Source organism: Convolutriloba macropyga, chromosome 9 (assembly GCF_964194025.1).
Source record: "Convolutriloba macropyga chromosome 9, txConMacr16.3, whole genome shotgun sequence".
Taxonomy (NCBI): domain Eukaryota; kingdom Metazoa; phylum Xenacoelomorpha; order Acoela; family Convolutidae; genus Convolutriloba; species Convolutriloba macropyga.
The window spans coordinates 30,242,958-30,263,869 of NC_134476.1; the positions used below are offsets into that span (position 1 = coordinate 30,242,958).

At 32.0% G+C, this 20,912-nt stretch overlaps 1 protein-coding gene across 2 annotated transcripts in view; it reads left to right on the top strand.

Annotated features, from left to right (window-relative positions):
• Positions 1-20,912, top strand: part of LOC142345326 (uncharacterized) — a 54,009-nt gene that overhangs the window by 16,332 nt on the left and 16,765 nt on the right. For both annotated transcript variants that reach the window (XM_075397325.1, XM_075397324.1), the window contains exons 4-5: positions 636-765; positions 2,755-2,899. In XM_075397325.1, coding sequence (XP_075253440.1) covers positions 636-765; positions 2,755-2,899 — 275 coding nt within the window. The remainder of the gene's footprint in view (positions 1-635; positions 766-2,754; positions 2,900-20,912) is intronic.

Consider the following 20,912-nt stretch of genomic DNA (forward strand, 5'->3'; position numbering starts at 1 on the left):
TTAGGCTGCAACTTTCAAATTTTTTTCACGGTTCAAATCAAGAAATCTGAAAAGTTTTTAATCAGGTCAGATTGATGTTTGAAACATTTATCAGACACCAAATGTGAGAATATTGTTTACTCAAGACAGTTGAAGATATCTTTGATCAATAAAATATTGTTTGGTTTAAGAAAAATCATTTAAGAAAACGCATTTCAATCGAACTGTTCCAAAAACGATTATCAGCTTCTTTCGAGAAACTTGAAATACGTTGTATTTCACATTACAGAAAGTTATTTCATATTGCAGAAAGTTATGGCTCATTGAAGAACTTATGGCAATTTTTTTTGCTTACATATGCTTGATCTACTGTTTAACGTCCTCGAACACATTGAGTAGACGTTTTTTAATTCAAGATTGCCCCGTTCAGATGGGCTTTTTTTCATTTTGGGCGCTATTAAATTCATGCTAGATTATTATAAATTGTTGCAACAAAAGGTCTCTTGACTGATGGCAACCTCGCAGAGTTCTGCTGATTCCACTTTCAATCCATTAAATTTGAAAGAAAGTTTTTGTTCTAATCTGTTTCTAATCTAATATTGGAAACACGGTTGGAAACATTTTGCGTAATGTTTTCATTGTTTGTGTTTTTAAAGCGGGACCCAAGGACTGGCAACGTCGGGAGTCAACAGTGTTCGAGTGCCAGCATGACTTTGTGCCTCTGATCACATACTTCGTCATGCCTCAGGACTTCGAGGAACTCGAGACAAGACTCACCTCTAATTCGTGAGTACTCACTAGAACGCATTGAATAAAAAACCTTACAAGTGAATGCGGATTTGCAAATGAACGGTTACCCACTTTTTACAAGGTTCTAGCGTTTTGATTTGGCTGCTGATACCATTGCAGTAGTTACGGGCACAATAAGAGAAGGAAACTGATTTAAAATAATGTTCATTGCTTCCGGTGAAAGTTATTGAGTATTTCAGGCAGCTATAAAGACCGCAATAAATTCTTCTTCATTTTCAGTGAACAAAGTCATCCATATACGTTTTTACACGATTCAAGAGCAGTTTTATAAATATGTCAGATGTAAGATACTATTGCAATGGGAATATATAAACAAAGATGACACAATAGATTGATCGATCTGCAATAAGTGACATAGTTACACCAGTTGAAAACAAAATTATTGGATTACTGGAGCCATTGAAGTAAAACCGCAACATTATTGTCTTTGAAGAAAACTTTTTCCTAATTTTTCTACAATTTAAAATTTTTCTAATAGATAATTGAAGTTGCATTTGAATTTGAAGTGGAGTCATTTTTTGTTTACAGTTGAAAACTTTTCACCACAATTTCATTTTATCTAAGATATTTTTTCATGATTCTGCTGCGATTCAAAATTTTCTTATAAATAACTGAAGTCGCGTTTGAAGTTCAACAAGCGAAGAAAATTTCTGCAAGTGTTTTTTTTTGGTACTATAGGGTCAACACCGTTAGTTCTTGAAAATCCGGAACTTTTCTTGAAAAATTTGGTAATAGATAAATTGTTTGATAAATGTTCAAAGCATTTGAAGTGAAGGTTCTGATGCCCTAAATCTAAATCATGAGAATAATTGAAATTTCATGCTGTAGAAACAAAACTTTATTATGCAACTAATTTGCAGAAAAGGTCTTGACAAATGCTGAAGAAATGACTTCTGATAAAATTCACAATCTTTTCAACCGTTTCCAATATAGTTTGATAATGCAGAACAGAGTAATCAAAGACCTTGTGTTCAAGTAATCTGTTTCCTGTTTTTTTCGGGGCGTTTCATAAAGTTACGAGAGTATCGTCAAACGTCCACTCCTGTTAATCTATCTTAAATGCTTATGATTAATCCGTGTCATTTTTATCATTTGAGTGGGGGAAACGCAATTCAATTCAATTCAACTAATTTGTTCTTCAAGTTAATTTAGAAGTAAACGTCTTTTGGTCAATAGAAAAAAGTTCTATGGGGAAAATGGCTCAGTTTCTAATGTTTCAGCAGTTTTAGCCTGATATGGCTGGGGAATCTTTTTAATTGAACAGATTGCTCAAATTCCACATGCCATTGTGCACAGGCGATATTTCAATTGTTTTCATTAACTAAGAACTCTGTCAAAGTAAACTCCCAAGTATTTCACTCCAGTCGAGATTAATTTTGTCACCGCTCAGTGTTAGAGGATACAAATCGTTTTTTTAAACTTTTTTTTAAGATTTTTAGCCGAATACATTGTAATCAATCGTAGAGTTCAGGCTTAATTTACTTTCACCAAAATGTTCTGCTAGTTTTCAACGACAAGATTAAAAAAAAATCTGTTTGAGTCTTAAATGCATGCAAAAATGTGTCGACAGCAAAGTGTCGACAGCGTTTGGCTAAATGTCATCTCAAGAGAGTGACAGAAATACCATGCAATATTCAATCATTTCATCATGCTTTGAGACACTTCAGAACGGACCTCCAAATATCCCTTCAAGTTGGCATTCATTGATGTAAAAAGGTATGACTACACCTGTATGCATAAATAAGGGAACAATTGCTATCATTGATTGATTGATTACCAATTATGACTTAATATAAAGCTTCAATCACCTGTTGTCTTTTGAGTGCAAATTTTTAAGTTTTCGTACAGGTCACGTTAGTCTAGATCAATATTTGAGCGAGTTCTGGTGTCCAAAATTATGTTGGATACGACTGTCAGCAATTGAAGTGAGTTGTCTCTGATCTCTGAAAAGCTGATATTTTTAAGGGAGAGCGCTGCCGAATATTTGGACGACAGCATCTTCAACAGTCCCTCCCCCTGGATCAACTCCAACACCATCAACCAGGTGTTGCTATCTAGAGAGGACCACTACAACAAACACAAACTGGAACGCAGCTACATCAAGACCATTGTTAGATCTTGCTCAATATTGATGAGCTACTTTGCCTGGTAGAAAACGCGATAGCTTTCATAATTGGACATCATAATTGAGCTTCTGAAATATACCAGCATTAAAAATTTCGTAAAATTTAAATACCAGGATCCAGTTTTTGGATATTTTGTACAGTTTGGAGAGATATACTCATTAATTGTAATCTGATCCCATACGGCCGGTGAGCCGTTCCCGAGTGGCTCCACATTTTTACCGTGGAAGTTCTGAGAGGATGCAAGCCAAAGTGCTTATTGTGAAGATCTTATCCTGTGAAGAGCTGCACGGCAATAATTTCAATGTATGTGAATTTTTATCGTTTAAAACCGGTAAGAAAATATCAGTGTTTTTACGATCACTTCCTTTTACCTAGAACACTTTTTTCAACTGCTATCTAATAAGAGCTTATGGGAACTTATCAGACAAAGTCCCTGTATTGATAGAATTCTCATTTCAAGTTTTTTGTTCACGAGACAGTTTTATGTTCACGAAAAAATGAGCTGCTTAAAAGGCAAGTTGACAGTTTGTTTAATTTTTCTATTATAGTTAATCAATCTACTTCCTGACACCTTAAAACAGCCTACTATTTTTGCTTAGCTGTTTACAACTGTTTACAAATTTCACCTCAATTTTATCATCTTTGATGACATGGATCCTTTTATGATTCTGGCACAACTTAAAATCTTCGAGTCTGACGTGGATAAAATTTCACCACTACTCGATCATAATTTATGAAATTGTTTCATAATGCTGCTGCAATTCGAAAATTATTGATAGGCATTTGGTGGCATTTGAGGTTAAAGTTAAAAAAAGTTAAAAAAATGTTTGAGAAGAGTTCCCGAGTGAAATGAAAACTTTAAACGTGGAAGTTATGTGGAGAAGCCAGCCAATTATGTTTAATGTGAAGATCTTGTCAGAACACACTAAAAATTGCAATGTAGGGGAGTTTTTATTATTTATGAACTGTTAAGATAATGATCAGTGTTTTTACGAGATCAGTTTTTCAATTATTAGCTCATAATATTTCATAGGAACTTATCAAACAGACTCCATGCATTGAAATAATTTCCATCTGAATCTTTATGATCATGATGTGCTTTTATGTTCAGAAAAAATTTTGAGCTACTTTTAAGTCAAGTTAAAAATCACTTTAATTTTTTCCTTATAAATAATTATTTAATTTTTTTCCCGAATCAGTGGCTGTGGTAACTTTGGGAATTTTTACGTCAAATCTTGTGGACAGAACGCAATACTCCGCCTGATGTTATTCAATATGCTGCAGTACACTTATTTGCTTAGTTCTTCATACAACCCATCTTATACGATCTACTGGAAGGTTAAGATAAGATCTTAGAAGTTAGAGATGTTGGAATCGCTTCGCTATAAATTTGTGTTGTTGGCTGATGACCATGCAGCGCTATTGCAACTTTTGGATAAATTATCCAGACAGTTTTCAGATCAGTTATCAGACCCTATGTTCTATTATATTTAATAAATTAACTTCCTGAAACCTTAACTGTGGCCATTTTGGGAAAATTGCGTACTTTGCAAGATTTCGTTTCATAAAAACTTGAGATTTCTTATAAAAATAGCATACTATTTTTGCTAAGCTGTTTACAACTGTTTACAACTTTCACCACATTTTTATCATCATTGATGACATAGATCCTTTTTGTGATTCTGGCACAATCTAAAATCTTCGAGTCTGACGTGAATAAATTTTTTTGCTTAGCTGTTGGAAAATTTACACCACTACTCGATCATAGATTATGAAATTTTTTCATAATGCTGCTGCAAATCAAAAATTGTTGAGAGGCATTTGATCGAGCATTTGAGGTTAAGATGAAAAATTTTTTTTGCGGTGTTTTTACTACTATCGGGCAATACCGATATCTCTTGCAAATGAGATTTTCCTGAAAAAATTGTGCAAATAAAATGTTTGATAAATGTTCCCGAGTGAAATAGCAACTTTTAACAAGGAAGTTATGTTAAGATGCAAGCCAATTATTTTTATTGTCATGATCTTGTCAGAAAGCACTAAAAATTGCAATGTACGGGAATTTTTATTATTTATGAACAGTTAAGACAATGATCAGCGTTTTTACGAGATCAGTTTTTCAATTCTTAGCTCATAAGATTTCATAGGAACTTATCAAACGGACTCCCTTTATTGAAAGGAATTCCATCTGAACCTTTATGATCACGACGTAATTTAATGTTTACAAAAAACATTGTGCTGCTCATAAGTCAAGTTGCCAATTCCTTTATTTTTTCTATTATAAATACTTATTTAATTTTTTCCAGAAACAGTGAATGTGGTAATTTTGGGAATTTTTTCGTCAGATCTCGTGGACAGTACGCAAAACTCCATCTGATGTTATCCAATATGCTGCAATACACTTATTTGTTTAGTTTTTTATACAATCCATCTTATACAATCTACTGGAAGTTTGAGATAAAATGTTAGAAGTTAGACATGTTGAAATCTCTTCGCTATAAATTTGTATTGTCGGCTGACGACCATGCAGCTCTAATGCAACTTTTGGATACATTACCCTGACAGTTTTCAGACCAGTTATCAGATCCTATGATCTTTTATAGTTAATAAATTAAATTCCTGAAACCTTAACTCTGACCATTTTGGGAAAGTTGCGTACTTTGCAAGATTTCTTATCACAGAAACTTGAAACTTTTTATCGTATTAGCCTACTATTTTTGCAAAGCTGTTTACAACTGTTTACAAATTTCACCACAATTTTATCATCTTTGATGACATAGATCCTTTTATGATTCTGGCACAACTTAAAATCTTCGAGTCTGACGTGGATCAATTTTCACCACTACTCGATCATAATTTATGAAATTTTTTCATAATGCTGCTGCAATTCAAAAATTATTGATAGGCATTTGGTGGCAATTGAGGTTAAAGTTAAAAAAATTTTGCAGTGTTTTTACTACTATTGGGTAATACCATTATCTCTTGCCAATGAAATTTTCCTGAAAAAATTGTGCAAATAAAATGTTTGAGAAGAGTTCCCGAGTGAAATGAAAACTTTAAACGTGGAAGTTATGTGGAGAAGCCAGCCAATTATGTTTAATGTGAAGATCTTGTCAGAACACAATAAAAATTGCAATGTAGGGGAGTTTTTATTATTTATGAACTGTTAAGATAATGATCAGTGTTTTTACAAGATCAGTTTTTCAATTATTAGCTCATAAGATTTCATAGGAACTTATCAAACAGACTCCATGCTTTGAAATAATTTCCGTCTGAATCTTTATGATCATGATGTGCTTTTATGTTCACAAAAAATTTTGAGCTGCTTTTAAGTCAAGTTAAAAATCACTTTAATTTTTCCATTATAAATAATTATTTAATTTTTTTCCCGAATCAGTGGCTGTGGTAACTTTGGGAATTTTTACGTCAAATCTTGTGGACAGAACGCAATACTCCACCTGATGTTATTCAATATGCTGCAATACACTTATTTGCTTAGTTCTTCAAACAACCCATCTTATACGATCTACTGGAAGGTTAGGATAAGATCTTAGAAGTTAGAGATGTTGGAATCGCTTCGCTATTAATTTGTGTTGTTGGCTGATGACCATGCAGCGCTATTGCAACTTTTGGATAAATTATCCTGACAGTTTTCAGATCAGTTATCAGACCCTATATTCTATTATAGTTAATAAATTAACTTCCTGAAACCTTAACTGTGGTCATTTTGGGAAAATTGCGTACTTTGCAAGATTTCGTTTCATAAAAACTTCAGATTTCTTATAAAAATAGCATACTATTTTTGCTAAGCTGTTTGCAACTGTTTACAACTTTCACCACATTTTTATCATCATTGATGACATAGATCCTTTTTGTGATTCTGGCACAATCTAAAATCTTCGAGTCTGACGTGAATGAATTTTTTTGCTTAGCTGTTGGAAAATTTACACCACTACTCGATCATAAATTATGAAATTTTTTCATAATGCTGCTGCAAATCAAAAATTGATGGCAGGCATTTGATCGCGCATTTGAGGTTAAGATGAAAAAATTTTTTGCGGTGTTTTTACTACTATCGGGCAATACCGTTATCTCTTGCAAATGAGATTTTCCTGAAAAATTTGTGCATATAAAAAGTTTGATAAATGTTCCCGAGTGAAATAGCAACTTTTATCAAGGACGTTATGTTAAGATGCAAGCCAATTATTTTTATTGTGATGATCTTGTCAGAAAGCATTAAAAATTGCAATGTACGGGAATTTTTGTTATTTATGAACAGTTAAGACAATGATCACCGTTTTTACGAGATCAGTTTTTCAATTCTTAGCTCATAAGATTTCATAGGAACTTATAAAACGGACTCCCTTTATTGAAAGGAATTCCACCTGAAACTTTATGATCACGACGTATGTTTACAAAAAACATTATGCTGCTCATAATTCAAGTTGCCAATTCCTTTAAATTTTCTATTATAAATACTTATTTAATTTTTTCCAGAAACAGTGACTGTGGTAATTTTGGAAATTTTTACATCAAATCTCGTGGACAGAACGCAAAACTCCATCTGATGTTATCCAATATGCTGCAATACACTTATTTGTTTAGTTTTTTATACAATCCATCTTATACAATCTACTGGAAGTTTAAGATAAAAAGTAAGGAGTTAGACATGTTGAAATCTCTTCGCTATAAATTTGTATTGTCGGCTGACAACCATGCAGCTCTTTTGCAACTTTCGGATACAATACCCTGACAGTTTTCAGATCAGTTATCAGATCCTGTGTCCTATTATAGTTAATAAATGAAATTCCTGAAACCTTAACTCTGACCATTTTGGGAAAGTTGCGTACTTTGCAAGATTTCTTATCACAGAAACTTGAAACTTTTTATCGTATTAGCCTACTATTTTTGCTAAGCTGTTTAAAACTGTTTACAATTTTACCACAGTTTTATCATCATTGATGACATAGATCCTTTTATGATTCTTGCACAATTTAAAATGTTCGAGTCTGACTTGTATAAATTTTTTGCATAGCTGTTTGGAAAATTTCAACCACTACTCAATCATTATTTAAGAAATTTTTTCATAACGCTGCTGCAATTCGAAAATTACTGATAGGGATTTGGTCGCATTTGAGGTTAGAGGGAAAAATGTTCGGGTAATTTCGTTATCTCTTGCAAATGGATAGGAACTTATCAAATAGACTGCCAGTATTGAAAAAAATTCCATCTGAAACTTTACGATCACGACGTGTTTATAAGTTTACAAAAATTTTTGTGCTGCTCATAAGTCAAGTTGCCAATCCCATTATTTTTTCTATTATAATTAATTATTTATTTTTTTCCAGAAAGAGTGACTGTGGTAATTTTGGGAATTTTTACGTCAAACCTCGTGGACAGAACGCATAACTCCGTGCGGTGTCATCCAATATGCTGCAATACACTTATTTGCTTAGTTTTATATACAATCCATCTTATACAATCTACTGGTAGCTTAAGATAAGATCTTAGAAAATAGACAAGTTGGAAATGCTTCGCTATAAATTTGTATTGTTGGCTGACAACCCTGCAGCACCATTGCAATTTTTGAATACATCATGTTGGGGCTGACAGTTTTCAGTTTAGTTATCAGATCCCATTTCTATTATAGGTAATTAATTTACTTCCTGAAACCTTAACTGTGGCCATTTTTTGAAAATTGCGTATTTTGCAAGACTTCTTATTATAAAAACTTGGAATTTTTTATAAAAATGGCCTATTCTTTTCGCTTAGCTGTTTACAATTGCTTACAACTTTCACCACATTTTTATCATCTTTGATGACATAGATCCTTTTGTGATTCTGGCACAATTTAAAATCTTCGAGTCTGACGTGGCTCATATTTTTGCTTGGATGTTGGAAAAATGCAATCACCACTCAATCATAATTTATGAAACTTTTTCATAATACTGATGCAATTCAAAGTTATTGATAGGCATTTTGTTGCAATTCAGGTTAAAGTGAAAATAATTTTGCGATGTTTTTACTACTATTGGGTAATACCGTTATCTCTTGCAAATGAGATTTTCCCGAAAATTTGCGCATATAAAATGTTTGATAAATGTTCCCGAGTGAAATAACACATTTTAACGTGGAAGTTAAGTGGAGATGCAAGCCAATTATGTTTTTTCTGAAGATCTTGTCAGAAAACATTAAAAATTGCAATGTACGGGAATTTTTATTTATGAACTGTTAAGATAATGATCAGCGCTTTTACGAGATCAGTTTTTCAAATATTACCTCATAAGATTTCATAGGAACTTATCAAATAGACTGCCAGTATTGAAAAAAATTCCATCTGAAACTTTGCGATCACGACGTGTTTTTAAGTTTACAAGAAACATTGTGCTATTCATAAGTCAAGTTGCCAATCCCATTATTTTTCTATTATAATTAATTATTTATTTTTTTCCAGAAACAGTAACTGTGGTAAATTTGGGAATTTTTACGTCAAACCTCATGGACAGAACGCATAACTCCGTCCGGTGTTATCCAATATGCTGCAATACACTTATTTGCTTAGTTTTTTATACAATCCATCTTATACAATCTACTGGTAGCTTAAGATAAGATCTTAGAAAATAGACAAGTTGGAAATGCTTCGCTATAAATTTGTATTGTTGGCTGACGACCCTGCAGCGCCATTGCAATTTTTGAATACATTATGTTGGGGCTGACAGTTTTCAGTTTTGTTATCAGATCCCATTTTCTATTATAGGTAATTAATTTACTTCCTGAAACCTTAACTGTGGCCATTTTTTGAAAATTGCGTATTTTGCAAGACTTCTTATTATAGAAACTTGGAATTTTTTATAAAAATGGCCTACTCGTTTCGCTTAGCTGTTTACAATTGCTTACAACTTTCACAAATCTTTATCATCTTTGATGACATAGATCCTTTTGTGATTCTGGCACAATTTAAAATCTTCGAGTCTGACGTGGCTCATATTTTTGCTTGGATGTTGAAAAAATGCAATCACTACTCAATCATAATTTATGAAACTTTTTCATAATACTGATGCAATTCAAAGTTATTGATAGGCATTTTGTTGCAATTCAGGTTAAAGTGAAAATATTTTTGCGGTGTTTTTACTACTTTTGGGTCATACCGTTATCTCTTGCAAATGAGATTTTCCCGAAAATTTGCGCATATAAAATGTTTGATAAATGTTCCCGAGTGAAATAACACGTTTTAACGTGGAAGTTAAGTGGAGATGCAAGCCAATTATGTTTTTTCTGAAGATCTTGTCAGAAAACATTGAAAATTGCAATGTACGGGAATTTTTATTTATGAACTGTTAAGATAATGATCAGCGCTTTTACGAGATCAGTTTTTCAAATATTATCTCATAAGATTTCATAGGAACTTATCAAATAGACTGCCAGTATCGAAAAAAAATCCATCTGAGACTTTACGATCACGACGTGTTTTTAAGTTTACAAAAAACATTGTGCTGCTCATAAGTCAAGTTGCCAATCCCATTATTTTTTCTATTATAATTAATTATGTATTTTTTTCCAGAAACAGTAACTGTGGTAAATTTGGGAATTTTTACGTCAAATCTTGTGGACAGAACGCATAACTACGCCTGATGTTATTCAATATGCTGCAATACACTTATTAGCTTAGTTCTTTATACAACCCATCTTATACGATCTACTGGAAGGTTAAGATAAGATCTTAGAAGTTAGAGATGTTGGAATCGCTTTGCTTTAAGTTTCTATTGTTGGCTGATGACCATGCAGCGCTATTGCAACTTTTGGATACCTTATCTTTATCCTGAAAGTTTTCAGTTCAGTGGACAGAACCAATAACTCCGTCCGTTGTTATCCAATATGCTGCAATCTTCAGAAAAAACCTTGAGCTGCTTATAAGTCAAGTTGCCAATCCCTTTATTTTTTCCATTTTAAATAATAAATTAACTTTTTTCCAGGAACAGTGGCTGTGGTAACTTTGGAAAATTTTACGTCAAATCTTGTGGACAGAACGCAATACTCCGTCTGATGTTATCCAATATGTTGCAATACACTTATTTGCTTAGTTTTTTATACAATCCATCTTATACAATCTACTGGTAGCTTAAGATAAGATCTTAGAAAATAGACAAGCTGGAAATGCTTTGCTATAAATTTGTATTGTTGGCTGACAACCCTGCAGCGCCATTGCAATTTTTGAATACATTATGTTGGGGCTGACAGCTTTCAGTTTAGTTATCACATCCCATTTTCTATTATAGGTAACTAATTTACTTCCTGAAACCTTAACTGTGGCCATTTTTTGAGAATTGCGTATTTTGCAAGACTTCTTATTATAGAAACGTGGAATTTCTTATAAAAATGGCCTACTCTTTTTGCTTAGCTGTTTACAATTGCTTACAACTTTCACCACATTTTTATCATCTTTGATGACATAGGTCCTTTTGTGGTTCTGGCACAATTTAAAAATTTCGAGTCTGACGTGGCTCATATTTTTGCTTGGATGTTCGGAAAAATGCAATCAATACTCAACCATAATTTATGACACTTTTTCATAATACTGATGCAATTCAAAGTTATTGATAGGCATTTTGTTGCAATTCAGGTTAAAGTGAAAATATTTTTGCGGTGTTTTTACTACTATTGGGTAATACCGTTATCTCTTGCAAATGAGATTTTCCCGAAAATTTGCGCATATAAATATATTTGATAAATGTCCCCGAGTGAAATAACACATTTTAACGTGGAAGTTAAGTGGAGATGCAAGCCAATTATGTTTTTTCTGAAGATCTTGTCAGAAAACATTAAAAATTGCAATGTACGGGATTTTTTATTTAGGAACTGTTAAGATAATAATCAGCGCTTTTACGAGATCAGTTTTTCAAATATTACCTCATAAGATTTCATAGGAACTTATCAAATAGACTGCCAGTATTGAAAAAAAATTCTATCTGAAACTTTACGATCACGACGTGTTTTTAAGTTTACAAAAAAAAACATTGTGCTGGTCATAAGTCAAGTTGCCAATCCCATTATTTTTTCTATTATAATTAATTATTTATTTTTTTCCAGAAACAGTGATTGTGGTAACTTTGGGAATTTTTACGTCAAACCTCTTGGACAGAACGCATAACTCCGTCTGATGTTATCCAATATGCTGCAATACACTTATTTGCTTAGTTTATTATACAGTCCATCTTATACTATCTAATGGTAGCTCAAGATAAGATCTTAGAAAATGAACAAGTTGGAAATGCTTCGCTATAAATTTGTTTTGTTGGCTGACGACCCTGCAGCGCCATTGCATTTTTTGGATACATTATGTTGGTACTGACAAATTTCAGTTCAGTTATCAGATCCATTTTCTATTATGGGTAGTTAATTTACTTCCTGAAACCTTAACTGTGGCCATTTTTTGAAAATTGCGTAATTTGCAATATTTCTTATTATAGAAACTTGGAATTTTTTATAAAAATGGCCTACTCTTTTCGCTTAGCTGTTTACAATTATTTACAACTTTCACCACATTTTTATCATCTTTGATGACATAGGTCCTTTTATGATACTGGCACAATTTAAAATCTTCGAGTCTGACGTGGATCATATGTTTGCTTCGATGTTGGAAAAATGCAATCACTACTCATAATTTATGAAACTTTTTCATAATACTGATGCAATTCAAATTTATTGATAGGCATTTTGTTGCAATTCAGGTTAAAATGAAAATATTTTTGCGGTGTTTTTACTACTATTGGGTAATACCGTTATCTCTTGCAAATGATATTTTCCCGAAAAATTTGCGCATATAAAATGTTAGATAAGTTTCCCGAGTGAAATAACACATTTTAACGTGGAAGTTAAGTGGAGATGCAAGCCAATTATGTTTTTGCCTGAAGATCTTGTCAGAAAACCTTAAAAATTGCAATATATGTGAATTTTTATTTATCAACTGTTAAGATAACGATCAGCGCTTTTAAGAGATCAGTTTTTCAATTATTAGCTCATAAGATTTCATAGGAAATTATCAAACGGACTCCCTGTAATAAAAGTATTTCCATCTGAAACTTAATGATCACGACGTGTTTTATTGTTTACAAAAAAACATTGTGATGCTCATAAGACAAGTTGTCAATTCGTTTTTTTCTTATAAATAATTAGTTAATTTTTTTTTCAGAATCAATGACTGTGGTATATTTGAGAATTTTTACGTCAAATCTTGTGGACAGAACGCAAAACTCCGTTTGTTTTTATCCAATATAATGCAATGCACTTATTTGCTTAGTTCTTCATTTTATACAATCTAGTGGTAGTTTAAGATAAGATCTTAGAAAACAGGCAAATTGGAAACGCTTCGCTATGAATGTGTATTGTTGGCTGAAAACCATGCAGCGCTATTGCAACTTTTGGAGACATTATGTTGGTTCTGACAGTTATCAGTTTAGTTATCAGATCCTATTTTCTATTAGAGGTAATTAATTTACTTCCTGAAAACTTAACTGTGGCCATTTTGGTAAAAGTGCGTACTTTGCAAGATTTCTTATCACAGAAACTTGAATTTTTTTATCGAAATAGCCTACTATTTTTGCTATGCTGTTTAAAACTGTTTACAACTTTCACCACATTTTTTTCATCATTAATGACATAGATCTTTTTATGATTCTTGCACAATTTAAAATGTTCGAGTCTGACGTGTATAAAACTTTTGGCATAGCTGTTTGGAAAATTTCAACCACTACTCAATCATAATTTATGAAATTTTTTCAAAATGTTGCTGCAATTGCAAAATTATTAATAGGTATTTGGTCGCATTTGTGGTTAAAGTGACAAAATTTTTTTGCTTTGTTTTTACTACTATTGGGTAATTTAGTTATCTCTTGCAAATGAGAGTTTCCTGAAAAATTTGTGCAATTAAAATGTTTGACAAATTTTCCCGAGTGAAATAACAACTTTAACGTGGAAGTTATTTGGAGATGCAAGCTAATTATGTTTATTGTGAAGATCTTGTCAGAACAAATTTAAAATCCCAATTTAGGGAAATTTTTATTTTTTTGTGAAATTGAAGATAATTATCAATGTTTTTACGAGATAAGTTTTTCAATTATCAGCGCATAACGTTTTATAGGAACTCATCAAAAAGACTCCCTGTTTTGAGAGAATTTCCATCTGAAACTTTATGATCATGATGTGCTTTTATCTTCAGAAAAAACCTTGAGCTGCTTATAAGTCAAGTTGCCAATCCCTTTATTTTTTCCATTTTAAATAATTAATTAACTTTTTTCCAGGAACAGTGGCTGTGGTAACTTTGGAAAATTTTACGTCAAATCTTGTGGACAGAACGCAATACTCCGTCTGATGTTATCCAATATGTTGCAATACACTTATTTGCTTAGTTTTTTATACAATCCATCTTATACGATCTACTGGTAGCTTAAGATAAGATGTTAGAAAATAGACAAGCTGGAAATGCTTTGCTATAAATTTGTATTGTTGGCTGACAACCCTGCAGCGCCATTGCAATTTTTGAATACATTATGTTGGGGCTGACAGTTTTCAGTTTAGTTATCACATCCCATTTTCTATTATAGGTAACTAATTTACTTCCTGAAACCTTAACTGTGGCCATTTTTTGAGAATTGCGTTTTTTACGTCAAATCTTGTGGACAGAACGCAATACTCCGCCTGATGTTATTCAATATGCTGCAATACACTTATTTGCTTAGTTCTTCAAACAACCCATCTTATACGATCTACTGGAAGGTTAAGATAATATCTTACAAGTTAGACATGTTGGAATTGGTTTGCTATAAATTTGTGTTGTTGGCTGATGACCACGCAGCGCTATTGCACCTTTTGGATATATTATGTTGATCCTCACAGTTTTCATTTCAGTTTTCAGATCCTATATTCTTTTATAGTTAATTAATTTACTTCTTGAAACCTTAACTGTGGCCATTTTGGGAAAATTGCGTACTTTGCAAGATTTCTTATCGAAGAAACTTGAAATTTCTTATCAAAATAGCCTACTATTTTTGCTTAGCTGTTTACAACTGTTCACAACTTTCACCACATTTTTATCAACATTGAAGACATAGATCCTTTTGTGATTCTGGTACAATTTAAATTTTTCAAGTCTGAAGTGGATAAAATTTTTTGCTTAGCTGTTGCAAAATTTCAACCACTACGCAATCATAATTTTTGGTTTTTTTTAAATATTGCTGCTGTATTTCGAAACTTATTGATTGTTATTTGATTGCATTTGAGGTTAAAGTGAAAAATTGTTTTGCGGTGGTTTTACTACTATTGGGTAATACCGTTATCTCTTGCAAATGAGATTTTCCTGAAAAATTTGTGCAATTAAAATGTTTGATAAAAGTTCCCGAGTGAAATAACAACTTTTGACGTGGAAGTTATGTGGAGATGCAAGCCAATTGTGTTTATTGTGAAGATCTTGTCAGAACACATAAAAATTGCAATGCAGGAAAATTTTTTTTTTGATGAACTGTTAAGATAATTATCTGCGTTTTTACGAGATCAGTTTTTCAGTTATTAGCTCATAAGATTTTATAGGAACTTATCAATCAGACTCCCTGTTTTGAAAGAACTTCCATCTGAAATTTTATGAAATTTTATGATCACGATGTGCTTTTGTGTTCAGAAAAAAACAATGAGCTGCTTTTAAGTCAAGTTGCCAATCTCTTTAATTTTCCATTATAAATAATTAATTTTTTTTCCAGGAACAGTGGCTGTGGTAACTTTGGAAAATTTTACGTCAAATCTTGTGGACAGAACGCATAACTCCGCCTGATGTTATTCAATATGCTGCAATACACTTATTTGCTTAGTTCTTTATACAAGCCATCTTATACGATCTACTGGAAGGTTAAGATAAAATCTTAGATGTTAGAGATGTTGGAATCTCTTCGCTATAAATTTGTATTTTTGGCTGATGACCATGCAGCGCTATTGCAACTTTTGGATACATTATGTTGATCCAGACAGTTTTCATTTCAGTTATCAGATCCTATATTCTATTATAGTTAAAAAATTTATTTCCGAAACCTTAACTGTGGCCATTTTGGGAAAATTGCGTACTTTGCAAGATTTCTTATCATAGAAACTTGAAATGTCTTATCAAAATAGACTACTATTTTTATTTAGCTGTTTACAACTGTTCACAACTTTCACCACATTTTTATCATCATTGATGACATTGATCCTTCTTTGATTCTGGCACAATTTTAAAGTTTTCGAGTCTGACGTGGATAAATTCTTTTGCTTAGCTGTTAGAAATTTTCAACCACTACTAAATCACAATTTTTAAATTTTTTTTAACGCTGCTGCAATTGGAAAATTATTGATTGGTATTTGGTCGCATTTGAGGTTAAAGTGAAAAATTAATTTGCGGTGTTTTTACTACTATTGTGTAATACCGATATCTTTTGCAAATAAGATTTTCGTGATAACTTTGTGCAATTAAAATGTTTGATGAATGTTCTCGAGTGAAATAACAACTTTTAACGTGGAAGTTATGTGCAGATGCAAGCCAATTATGTTTATTGTGAAGATCATGTCAGAACACATTAAAAATTGCAATTTAGGGGAATTTTTATTTTTTTGTGAAATTGTTAAGATAATTATCAGCGTTTTTACGAGATCAGTTTTTCAATTATCAGCTCATAAGATTTTTTAGGAACTTGTCATACAGACTCCCTGTATTGAAAGAACTTCCATCTGAAACTTTATGATCACGATGTGCTTTTATGCTCACAAAAATTTTTGAGCTGCTTATAAGTCAAGTTGCCAATCCCTTTAATTTTTCTATTTCAAATAATTGATTAATTTTTTTTCCAGGAACAGTGGCTGTGGTAACTTTGGAAAATTTTACGTCAAATCTTGTGGACAGAACGCATAACTCCGCCTGATGTTATTCAATATGCTGCAATACACTTATTTGCTTAGTTCTTTATACAAGCCATCTTATACGATCTACTGGAAGGTTAAGATAAGATCTTAGAAGTTAGAGATGTTGGAATCGCTTCGCTATAAATTTGTATTGTTGGCTGATGACCAGGCAGCGCTATTGCAACTTTTAGATATATTACGTTGATCCTGACAGTTTTCATTTCAGTTTTCAGATCCTATATTCTATTCGAGTTAATTAATTTATTTCCGGAACCTTAACTGTGGCCATTTTGGGAAAATTGCGTACTTTGCAAGATTTCTTATCATAGAAACTTGAAATCTCATATCAAAATAGCCTACTATTTTTGCTTAGCTGTTTACAACTGTTCACAACTTTCACCACATTTTTATCAACATTGAAGACATAGGTCTTTTTGGGATTCTGGTACAATTTAAATTTTTCAAGTCTGACGTGGATAAATTCTTTTGCTTAGCTGTTGCAAAATTTCAACCACTACACAATCATAATTTTTGATTTTTTTAAAATATTGCTGCTGCAATTCGAAAATTATTGATTGGTATTTGGTTGCATTTGAGGTTAAAGTGAAAAATTGTTTTGCGGTGTTTTTTCTAATATTGGGTAATACCGTTATCTCTTGCAAATGAGATTTTCCTGAAAAATTTGTGCAATTAAAATGTTTGATAAAAGTTCCCGAGTGAAATAAAATTTTTGAAGTGGAAGTTATGTGGAGATGCAAGCCAATTGTGTTTATTGTGAAGATCTTGTCAGAACACATAAAAGTTGCAATGCAGGAAAATTTTTATTTTTGATGAACTGTTAAGATAATTATCTGCGTTTTTACGAGATCAGTTTTTTAATTATTAGCTCATAAGATTTATTAGGAACTTGTCATACAGAATCACTGTATTGAAAAAATTTCCATCCGAAGTTTTTTGATCACGATGTGCTTTTATGTTCACAAAAAACTTTGAGCTGCTTATAAGTCAAGCTGCGAATCCCTTTAATTTTTCCATTTTAAATAATTAATTAATTTTTTTCCAGGAACAGTGGCTGTGGTAACTTTGGGAAATTTTACTTATAATCTTGTGGACAGAACGCAATACTCCGTCTGATGTTATCCAATATGCTGCAATACACTTTTTTGCTTAGTTTTTGATACAATCCATCTTATACGATCTATTGGAAGGTTAAGATAAGATCTTAGAAGTTAGACATGTGGAAATCTCTTCGCTATAAATTTGTATTGTTGGCTGACAACCATGCAGCGCTATTGCAGCTTTTGGATACATTATCCTGACAGTTTGCAGATCAGTTATCCGATCCTATAATCTTTTATAGTTATTAAATTAAATTCCTGAAACCTTAACTATGGCCATTTTGGGAAAATTGCGTACTTTGCAAGATTTCCTATCATAGAAACTTGAAATTTCATATCAAAATAGACTACTATTTTTGCTTAGCTGTTTACAACTGTTTACAACTTTCACCACATTTTTATCATCATTGATGACATTGATCCTTTTTTGATTCTGGCACAATTTTAAAGTTTTCGAGTCTGACGTGGATAAACTCTTCTGCTTAGCTGTTGGAAATTTTCAACCACTACTCAATCATAATTTTTGAGTTTTTTTAATGCTGCTGCAATTGGAAAATTTTTGATTGGCATTTGGTCAAATTTGAGGTTAAAGTGAAAAATTGTTTTGCGGTGTTTTTACTACATTTGTGTAATACCGATATCTTTTGCAAATAAGATTTTCGTGATGAATTTGTGTAATTAAAATGTTTGATAAATATTCCCGAGTGAAATAACAGCTTTTAACGTGGAAAATATGTGGAGATGCAAGCCAATTATGTTTATTCTGAAGATCATGTCATAACACACACTAAAATTTGCAATATAAGGGAATTTTTATTTTTTATGAACTGTTAAGATAATTATAAGCAATTTTACGGGATCAATTTTCCAATTATCAGCTAATAAGATTTATTAGGAACTTGTAATACACACTCCCTGTATTGAAAAAATTTCCATCTGAAATTTTATGATCACGATGTGCTTTTATGTTCACAAAAAACTCTGAGCTCCTTTTACGTCAACTTGCCAATCACTTTAATTTTTCCATTATAATTAATTAATTAAATTTCTCCCGAAACAGTGGCTGTGGTAACTTTGAGAAATTTTACGTCAAATCTTGTGGACAGAACGCAATACTCCGTCTGATGTTTTCCAATATTATGCAATACACTTATTTGCTTAGTTCTTTATACAACCCATCTTATACGATCTACTGGAAGGTTAAGATAAGGTCTTAGAAGTTAGAGAAGTTGGAATCGCTTCGCTATAGGTTTGTATTGTTGGCTGATGACCATGCAGCGCTATTGCACCTTTTAGATATATTATGTTGATCCTGACAGTTTTCATTTCAGTTATCAGATCCTCTATTCTATTATAGTTAATTAATTTACTTCCTGAAAACTTAACTATTGCCATTTTGGGAAAATTGCCTACTTTGCAAGATTTCTTATCATAGAAACTTGAAATTTCTTATCAAAATAGCCTACTATTTTTGCTTAGCTGTTTACAACTGTTCACAACTTTCACCGCATTTTTATCATCTTTGATGACATAGATCCTTTTATGATTCTGGCAAAATTTTAAAATTTTCGAGTGTGACGTTGATAAACTATTTTTTAGCTGTTGGAAAATTTTATCCACTACTCAATCATAATTTTTGAATTTTTTTAATGCTGCTGCAATTGGAAAACTATTGATTGTTATCTGGTCGCATTTCAGTGTAAAGTGAAAAATTCTTTTGCGGTGTTTTTACTACTATTGGGTAACACCGTTATCTCTTGCAAATGAGATTTTCCTGAAAAATTTGTGCAATTAAAATGTTTGATAAATGTTCCCGAATGAAAAAACAACTTTTAACGTGGAAGTTATGTGGAGATGCAAGCCAATTACGTTTATTGTGAAGATCATGTCAGAACACTCTAAAAATTGCAATTTAGGGGAATTTTATTTTTTATGAACTGTTAAGATAACTTTCAGCGTTTTTACGAGTTCAGTTTCTCAATTATCAGCTTATAAGATTTTTTAGGAACTTGTCATACAGACTCCCTGTATTGAGAAAATTTCCATCTGAAATTTTATGATCACGATGTGCTTTTATGTTCACAAAAAACTTTGAGCTGCTTATAAGTCAAGTTGCCAATTCCTTTAATTTTTCCATTTTAAATAATTAGTTAATTTTTTTTCCAGAAACAGGTGCTGTGGTAACGTTGGGAAATTTCACGTCAAATATTGCGGACAGAACGCAACACTCCGTCTGATGTTATCCAATATGCTGCAATACACTTCTTTGCTTAGTTTTTTATACAATCCATCTTATGCGATCTACTGGAAGGTTGAGATAAGATCTTAGAAGTTAGACATGTTGAAATCTCTTCGCTATAAATTTGTATTGTTGGCTGATGACCATGCAGCGTTATTGCAACTTTTGGATACATTATGTTGATCCTGACAGTTTTCATTCCAGTTATCATATCCTATATTCTATTATAGTTAATTAATTTACTTCCTGAAACCTTAATTATGGCCATTTTTGGAAAATTGCCTCTTTCGCAAGATTTCTTATATAGAAACTTGAAATTTCTTATCAAAATAGACTACTATTTTTGCTTGGCTGTTTACAACCGTTTACAACTTTCACCACATTTTTATCATCATTGATGACATAGATCTTTTAAAGATTCTGGCACAATTTAAAATTTTCGAGTCTGACGTGGATAAGTTCTTTTGCTTAGCTGTTGGAAAATTTCAACCACTACTCAATATTAATTTTTGAATTTTTTTAAATGCTGCTGCAATTGGAAAATTATTGATTGGTGTTTGGTGGCATTTGAGGTTAAAGTGAAAAATTGTTTTGCGGTGTTTTTACTACTATTGGGTAATACCGTTATCTTTTAAAAATAAAATTTTCCTGAAAAATTTTTGCAATTAAAATGTTTGAAAAATGTTCCCGAGTGAAAAAACAACTTTTAACGTGGAAGTTATG